Raw genomic sequence first — 8844 nt, forward strand, 5'->3', positions numbered from 1 at the left:
GTGAAAAAAAACCCAAACACCTCCTTGGTTCCTTAATGTGATTAAATTAAGAAAGTCAAGCATAAAATTCTAATATTTAATGAATAGAAATTACCAATGCATCACAATAATAAAATTAAAGTGTTGAATAACAAATGGTAGAAAAATGTGCATATTGCATTAAATTTAATAGTCTCATATTTTTTAGAGCTATTGTGAGAAAACTCCTCGATACCACCATTTTCACTCTAAGACTCTTAAGACCTCGTAATAGTAACGTTAGCTCTATCCTCATAATAGTAATGTTAGCCTGTATGGCCTTTTGTTTTGAATTAGAGTTTCAAGGGTAAAACGTGGTTTCACGTGTTTGATCCTTTTTCTTTTTTTTGGGAATCACGTGTTTGATCTGATTAGGGGTTCATGCACGAATTGTAAAAAGAAAACCAGTTCACATAACACCGGATAAGAAAAACAAGCTATCTTCTAAAAATATATTTCACATTGCCATTCTTTAAGAAAAACTCCCCATTCTAATTGCAATCGAACTATGATACGGTCGCAACATTGGGTTGCTTGTGCTTCTCCAAGTACAGGAGTTGTCTTAACGTTTTGTAGTTTTTATGGAGTTAACACAGGCAACCATAGCAAGCGCAAAGATTTAATTCGTTTACCTTGTTCAAAACCTATAGTCAACCTTTCACCGTTGGTGTCATCGATCTCTTGTTAATCAAATGAGGAGAAATCTAATAACCGTGAGGATTCCTCTGGTTGCTGTTATCAAGGGAGCGGTTCAACAATTTTCTTGATATTATTATGAGCCATTAGGAACTTTAAATGAAAAGAATTTTAGTGATCACATTTACCTGTAATTTTTTTTTTTTGGGGGGGTATTTGGCAAGAAAACTAGTATGCCTATAAGATATCTTTAAAAATAAGCTCAAGAACTAAAACAAGTGAGACGTGCTTATCAAAAAAATCACTCAAGTGACTTGTCCAACTATCAAAAGCATCTAAGCTACATCATTGCTTAAACAAAATTTTCAATAAGACAATTATGCTTGCAGTCCCAACAGTACATTATGCCCACATCCTATGGTTCTACAGCTACTTGCTGTATAGGTGGACAGCAGTGAAGATGAAGAAACCTGTCATCTGCATCAGAAAATATCATCACAAAGATCAGAATTCCAGAAATGAGAGATGCATTAGACTCAAAAGTACAGTATCACCAAAAAACTAGGGGACACTCATTGCTGATGCCTGATGGCATTGTGCCAATGCAATAGTATGGCATACGTGACAGAATTCCAGCTTTGGAAGAAATGGGCAACAGAATGGAAAAATCAATTTAAACAAAATAATGTCAGTCCTTTAGCATAGGTATAGCCCAAGACTGTCAATCAATCGAAAACTTCAACCCCCCCAAGACATACTATGTAGACACATGTCGACAAACAGGGCCGACAAGTGAACAACTAATTGCCAACAACTTGAGCTTTGCTCATTACTCCCCCATCAGGATTACAGACCAATAACCAACCCTGATTAGACAGCATTACTAGGTATAAGAAAAAGACACTGCAGCTTCTGTATAAAGAACCAGAGCTGAAGCATGCAGAGGAGTCCAGTTACCTGAACTCATAGAAGAATCCTAAAGCGCTAATTTCTCCCTATAATAAATTGTAAATAAATAAGAGAGAGAGAGAGAGAGAGAGTCTCATACCATTGAAAATGCTGCTCCATAATATGGATAGGCTGCTGGTATAAATCTTTCATATTCATTGTGCTTAAAGGGTCGGACTGGAATCTGCAGGTCAATAGTTACAAGAGAAAGAAAAAGTTAATATATTTTACTAGATCATACTTGCAAATTGTCTAAGATGGTATTCAATTTGCAGATAGTTGGATTTCAAGATGCTTAGACTTTGTTATCACTTTGTTGAACTTACTCCATAGCTTGAAAGTTATGACACAGGCAATATCATGTGAGAGACATAGCGCAGATCATGCTTTCCATTCTGTATTATTTTTAATTGTTGACCAGGACTCATAGTAAGCATTATTTTCTTAGCAAAAATGGTCATGTAAGAGTTGAAATCTGACAATTCCAATGGAGGACAGTTGAAACTAACTTCAGAAATAAACGTAACTAAAGACCACAGACTACATAAGTATTGTGCATTTCTGATTCTTCTCTACACCTTTTTATATAGCCACTCTTCAACTCAAACAGCAAAAACCAGCTTGATTGCAATTAGCATCAAGCATAGGAAGGAAGCTATATTCATTTCCGCATTCTATGATATCCACTCTTACTACAAATATTTATTACATAAAATAACAGCTCCGCTCCCCCCACCCATGCCCCTTTTAGAATGCCCTACATTGAACACAGAGTACAAGACATTATATACCTGCTTTGACAGGGATAAGCTTGTGTATCCAAGCCTTTGGTACTCAACCTTGAACTGGAAAACCCCATAAACATCTGGAACCTTAAATGCTGTAAAATAACTACCCTGCAAGATGACGTAATTATGAATAGAGGTGTAATAGAAAGTTAGGCAGTGAAGTTGCATGCAACATATGCCGTAAATAATCTAATAAAGTACCTTCTTGTCAGTTGATAGATTCTTCAGAACATAGGGACTCATCATGTAAAACTGGACTTGAACATCGTCAGCCACATATGGTTCCCAACTTGCACCAGACCACTCATAAATCTCAACCGAATATTCCTTCAACCAAATTTAAAATGTGAGTAGTGGCCAAAACCTTTCCTTTCTAATTAAATTTTAGCACTTATATTTAATAATTACTCCAGTACTAAAAGTGAAATTACCAAGTCGTCGTTGACCCTATAGATGGTAGGTTCATCGGCCTCTCCAGCTTTGTGGTGTCTTACATTCATAGCCTATGATCCAAACATGATGCAGCAGGCAATGATTTAAAAAAATTGTAGTCAAATGATGACATAAAATAAATGATTTTTTTTTTTCAGAATCTTATTCAGATAAAACTAAGTAACATCTAGGTTAAAGTAAGAGACTGACCTTGAGATGACCTCTTTCATGGAAAACCCATTTGCTAAGTTCAGTCAAAAACTGCTCATTACCCGATTTCTCATGTCTGATACCACAAAATAAATCCATAATCAGTTTCTATTTAGAAGCAGATGGCCAATTTCTAAGTATTAAAAAGAATATGCATAAAATAAGACACATAAGTATATTTATATCACGACCTCATTTTTCATGGATATCAAAATATTTAATTAGGAGATTCTAAATTCCATGAAAACTTGTACTGTAATCATCAGACAGAGGGCAATCATGGGAGATAGAGAGACTGCAACAATTGTTGCTGGAAGAGATATTTAGAGGGAGAGAGGAGTGTAGCTCATTTGTCAACAATCAACACCACTTCCAAACTATAATTTGCATTAAATTAGCATGACATTATTATTATTATTTACTTCTCTCTGTTCTGGAGGCCCTTATTGATAACCGCACATCCTGAGCACAGTAATCTCCATAGGCGTCAACAGCTCTATCAGAAACTGTATTGGGTATTATGTCCAAAGTTCTATTAATTCATAAATTTATATTGCACTCTTACAATGTATAAATATATCCAATGTGCTTATAGGATTAGGCTAAGAGTTTGTTGACAACAGTTATAGCTGCCTCTAACAGATAATTTATTCAATTTCCTTCTCACCGTCAATGAATTATGAGGCAAAAAACTGCAAGAATCTACCTCAGCAACAATTTGTGTCTGTTTGGAACCCCATAGTTTTCATTGGCTTATTTGCATAGTGTTTATCAAAAGTGTAGTTTTTGGTAGCTTTTATATTAAAGGTGTGACAAAAGGCTAAAAGCTAGATTTTGGTGTTTATTTGTTAAAAAGCTGAGGCCAAAAGCAAAAAGCTTTAAGCTTTTTGCCAAACGCACATGAATGTTTGACCATTGAATCATTTCTAATGATTACAGGATAGAGATAACGAGCTTCTGGGTTTTTTGTTTTTTTTGTTTTTTTAAGTTAAAAGGTAATGCAGCTACCATTAAACATATTTAGCATAAGATAGTTTAGGCATTTGAATATGGGTAGTCCAAACGTGTCATATTTGGATACAGTATTCACTAAGCCTGCCACTTGCTTGACAGTGAACAAAGGCAGGCCAAAGATTAACTCACTTGGTTGGACTCCCAGCCTTCTGCACCTCAGATCTGAAGAATCTGAAAACAAAGCCAAAATTTATTAATGAACATGACATGAGAAAAATTTGGCAAGGCTGACCAGTAACTAGTACATACCGATTGCTGAACATACTTAACGAGCCAGAGATTAAAATCCGAGCATTGTTTCTAGCCTGCAACAAAAAACAGCTGAAACTGTTCAGATTTTATGAAGATATCAACTGCGCTAGAACCATGCATTATAGAGATCAAAGCAGCCTAAAATGCTATTGAGAACATAAAGATTTCATATACATGCAAAGTTAATAAGACACAAATCCTTCTCACATATTAATACTCATTCCAACCATAACCTACTAAGAATCTGTGTTGCGCGCACTACGGTAACAAAGCATATCCCCAAGACCAAATAGTCATCAACACAACCAAAAAATTGCAACTTCTCGAACACAAATAAACATGCCAAAGGGTTACATCGAGCAGGAAAACAAGCTCCAATGTTCAGTTGCCTTCCTCAACCAACTAGGAGTAAGAAGTCTTTAGTTTTAATAATATGCTATCTTATGCTGAAGGAACTTGTTCTTTGGAATAGGAAGTAATATCAGAAAGCAGAATTCAGTAGAAAGACAAAGATTAATCCAATTTTGAGGCTCATAATGCCAATTCGATAACATGGATCCAGTACATGCGACCTTTAAGAATGGAATTAGTTTGAATTCCATCAAAGTTATCCGCAAAGTAGATATATCACCACAAAAAATCCTACGTTGCACGAGATCTAAAACACAATCAAGCCTGATTATCAGTTTTGGTTCTGCCAAATATTGGTAATGAGGAAAAAAAAAGACACTTTATATGTGAATGTAGGCTATGCCTTCTCTTATGCATCCATTAAGCCAATTTAAGATAGGAAAAAAACTGTTTTGAACTCTATGTTAAGCCTAGAGCAAAGGAGGAGATGTCCTTACCAAAACACAGGAAACAGATAACAAAGTATGATGTATGAAACTCTACAATATTGCTTGGCATGCATAGTTGTCAATCATTACCAGGTGCGTGTTTCTTACTTCATAAAATCACACAAACATTACATAAGAGCTTGCTAGAGTCGATGAAAAAGAAGATTTAAATTACAACATACCTGCACAATAGAAACTAAAGAGATAGCAGATCCAGTAAGTGATGGAGGATTTGATAGCTTGGATTTTGGATTAGAAGAATATGCTGAAGGAGAAGCTGAAAGAACTTTCAGCACCTATTGACGGAGGATAAGGAAAAATTAAATGAATATGACAAAAGCATATGAACTAAAATTAAAATAATTTTGATATTCGCACATGCCCTTAGTTGTTTAAAGGCACATGAGATGGACATCTTACCAGGCTATTGGAAGGATTTAATGAGTGGCCTATTCCTTGAAAAAGTACAGGAGCCTGTCACAGGTATATCCAAACAGTGAACAAAAGTGAATACTGTGATGTCATAGCCACTTACCAATAATTGACAGTGAACTTAGTGCGGTATGCCAGTGGTTGTAAAAGTATATTAAACATGAGAAAAGGCTATTATGAAACGTGGTGAAAATGACATCAGAGAATAATGTGTTATGGAAATTTCATGAATAAAGTTGTAAGCCCAGTCATTGCAAAAACTCTTAAATGTATGTCAGGCGATGTGCATCTGAAATAATATTTTTGTAGAGACTAATGACTAAAGTTAGAAATGTCAGCACTTGCCTCAATTTTCTTGCTTCCCAAAATTACATCAGACTTGATGTACTCATCACTAGCAATCAATGTATGGTCTCCTTCAGTGTTTGAAACAGCATAGCTGCTGTGATCAATAACCAGGGCAGCAGGGTCCTGTACCCATATAAATGAAATAATGTCTCCATGTAATTTTTTTTATTAAAGTAAACAACAAAGAAGTCCAAACACACTGTAGAAATTGAACATATATGGTGGGTGATCAAAATGTTTACATACTAATACCCACCTCATCAAAATCAACTCCACTTTCAGTGGCAATTTCTCTGATCAAATCAGATGCATTAGAATCGGCCGCAATAATCAAATCATGACCCGAATCAACAAAATCCAGTATAGCTGCCAAATCAATGGATCCTCCAAAACCTACAGAATTTGGTACAAGTACATTTATTTTTTTTATAAGCAAAAAAGTCAAATAGATACAAGTACATTTATAAATAATCATACAAATAACATTCCTCTAATTTTCCAAATATCAAACCTAATTCAGCTCAAATTGCTACTATTCAAGCCTTAAAGCCCGTTTGCTTGTTGAGAAAATTTAAGTACAATATCAAAAGAAAACGATTATCAAACAGACCCCCATCCAACTATGACTAATGCAACCATTTGTCTTAACTGAGCTAATAAAATCCAAACTTTCATTTCATTTCCCTCAGTTTCTTGGCAACCATATAGAACCAAATAAAAAGGAGCAATCAAGGAAAAACCTAAAGAATTTGATACAAATAGATATACAAATAAATAACATCCCTCTGAATTGCCAAACTATCAAACCTAATTCAGCTCAAATCTCTACTATTCAAGCCTTAGGCCCTGTATGCTTGCTGAGAAAATGTGAGTCCAATTTAGGGAGAACAATTAATGAACCTCAATTCAACTAATGCTAAACCAATTGTCTCGATTGAGCTAATAACATTCAAACCTTCTTTCATTTCCCTCATATTCTCGGCAACCAAACAGATTTTTTTTTTAAGGAGAAACCGCTAACCAAATAAAAACATAAAAATTTGATACAAATAGATTTATAATTCTCAAATAAATAAATAAATCCCTCTGAATTTCCAAACTGTCAAACCTAATCCAGCTCAAATCGCTACTATTAAAGCTTTAAGCCATGTTTTCTTGCTGAGAAAATGCAAGCTCGATTTAGAAAGGAAAATATTAACCTCCATTCGTCTCAATTGAGCTAATAAGATCCAGACTTTCATTTCATTTCCCTCACATTCTCGACAATGAAACAGATGAAAAAACGAGCAATCAAATAAAAACGTAAGGAATTTGATACAAATAGATTTATAATCAATCAAATAAATATATAAACCCCTCTGAATTCGCAAAATATCAAACCTAATCCAGCTCAAATTCACTGAGGAAATGCAAGCACAATTCGGAAAGAAAACTATTAACCTCCATTTGTCTAAATTGAGCTAATAAGATCCGAAAATTCACTTCATTTCCCTCATTTTCTCGGGAACCAAACAGATCCAAAAGAGAGAGAGAAAAAAATTGAAGGAACTTACGCTCGGTGGTGGGGCAAAACAAGATCAAGCCATCGTATAGGTACTGGCCGTAACGGTGGAGGCCGATCTTGGGATCATCGGCGAGCTTGAAATCGAGGTCGAATCCGCGGGACTGGAGGGAGTTGAAGAAGACGGAGTGCGAGGATTTGAGGGCGAGGTCGTCGAGCAAGACGAGGACTCGGCGACCCGAAGGGTTTTCGGGAGAGAAGGAGGTGGTGAGAATTGGGAGGAGAGGAATTAGGGTTAGGAATATGAGGAGCTTCGACATTTTCGCTTTTTTGGAGCTTAGGGTTTTGGGTTTGGGTCTGATCAGAGTCAGATACACAACACAGAGTCTGTGAGAGAGAGAGAGTTTCAGAGAGTGAAAATGGGGGTGGTGGGGTTGACTTGGAAAATTGCTCGTTCTTCAGGGGTTATTGGGTAATTTTGGTTTATGACTTAAAATAAGGGGTTAATTACTTAAAATGATACCTTATTTTATTATTATTTTTTTTAATTATGAGAATTTTTTTTAATTTCTTTAACTTATTTTTTCTATTCCTCATACAAGTTTTATAAAAAATTTCTTAATATGAATTATTAACAATTGCCTTAAAGACACTCGTATTTTAATTTTACATTTTTTAGAATATTTGATAAGACAATATTTGTTGTGCCCAAACCCAGTGGTGCTTCTTTCAGGAACGAAGAATTTGAACTCTCAATTTATTTGTTGGTGGGTTTCCTTGCATTCCCACCGGTTGTTGCCTCAAATGCTGCCTTGATAGCCCAACCCCTCATCTTTGTGATCATAAGCCTAGTTCTAACCTACCCTTTAATTTCCCTTCTCACTCGAAGTATTGCTCGCTCTCTCTCTCTCTCTCTCTCTCTCTCTGTTTGCCAACCCCCTCTCCATTCATCTCATCTTCTCTTTTATAGTTTCCCCTTAGTGAGGGTCCAAATTATTACTTTTGCATCAATTCCCACGCAATTCCACTTCTACCTAGAATCCCAAAGAAAATGATTCCTTCTGAGGATTATCTTAAAACATGTTCCTGATGTCAAATAGCGTTCGACAACGAACTTCCCAAAGGCACTAACCGTGCTCGAGGGACCGACCTGAATTTGACCATCTGTAAGCATACTCCTGCATACGCAGCTAAAGTTTCAGAAACATAAAAAATGCAAGTTTTTTTGCAATAATGGCCAAGGTTTGAAATGAATTTCATATAGTCTGAGAGCCGTTCCAAACCCCATTTTTTCCACTATATAAAGCCTTATATGATATATTTTCAAAACACACAGAAATCTCACGAGAAAAACCTAAGATTCACTAGAAAATAATGAATCAAAAGAGAGTTTTTCACAAAATACCTTCAAGTCAATTTTATTTGA

The 8844-nt window shown here is 35.6% G+C and overlaps 1 protein-coding gene across 1 annotated transcript; it reads right to left on the reverse strand.

Annotated features, from left to right (window-relative positions):
• Positions 1-924: 924 nt before the first annotated feature.
• On the reverse strand, positions 925-7840 carry LOC126707439 (dolichyl-diphosphooligosaccharide--protein glycosyltransferase 48 kDa subunit). The gene is made up of 13 exons (XM_050407075.1): positions 7471-7840; positions 6174-6310; positions 5915-6040; positions 5558-5611; positions 5320-5433; positions 4296-4351; positions 4176-4217; positions 3033-3108; positions 2822-2893; positions 2592-2717; positions 2394-2498; positions 1703-1786; positions 925-1131 (listed from the first exon to the last, which is right to left on the reverse strand). Exons 1-13 carry the CDS (start codon positions 7736-7738, stop codon positions 1084-1086), a joined length of 1308 nt encoding a protein of 435 aa, XP_050263032.1. The 5' UTR covers positions 7739-7840; the 3' UTR covers positions 925-1083.
• Positions 7841-8844: the final 1004 nt, after the last annotated feature.

Source organism: Quercus robur, chromosome 11 (assembly GCF_932294415.1).
Source record: "Quercus robur chromosome 11, dhQueRobu3.1, whole genome shotgun sequence".
Classification (NCBI taxonomy): Eukaryota; Viridiplantae; Streptophyta; class Magnoliopsida; order Fagales; family Fagaceae; genus Quercus; species Quercus robur.

Coding starts and splice junctions, on each gene's coding strand:
- LOC126707439 (XM_050407075.1), bottom strand. CDS start 7,738: ATGTCGAAGCTCCTCATATTCCTAACCCTAATTCCTCTCCTCCCAATT. Junction 6,311..7,470: donor GTTTTGCCCCACCACCGAGC/GTAAGTTCCTTC, acceptor CAAATTCTGTAG/GTTTTGGAGGATCCATTGAT. Junction 1,132..1,702: donor ATGGAGCAGCATTTTCAATG/GTATGAGACTCT, acceptor TTTCTGATGCAG/ATGACAGGTTTCTTCATCTT.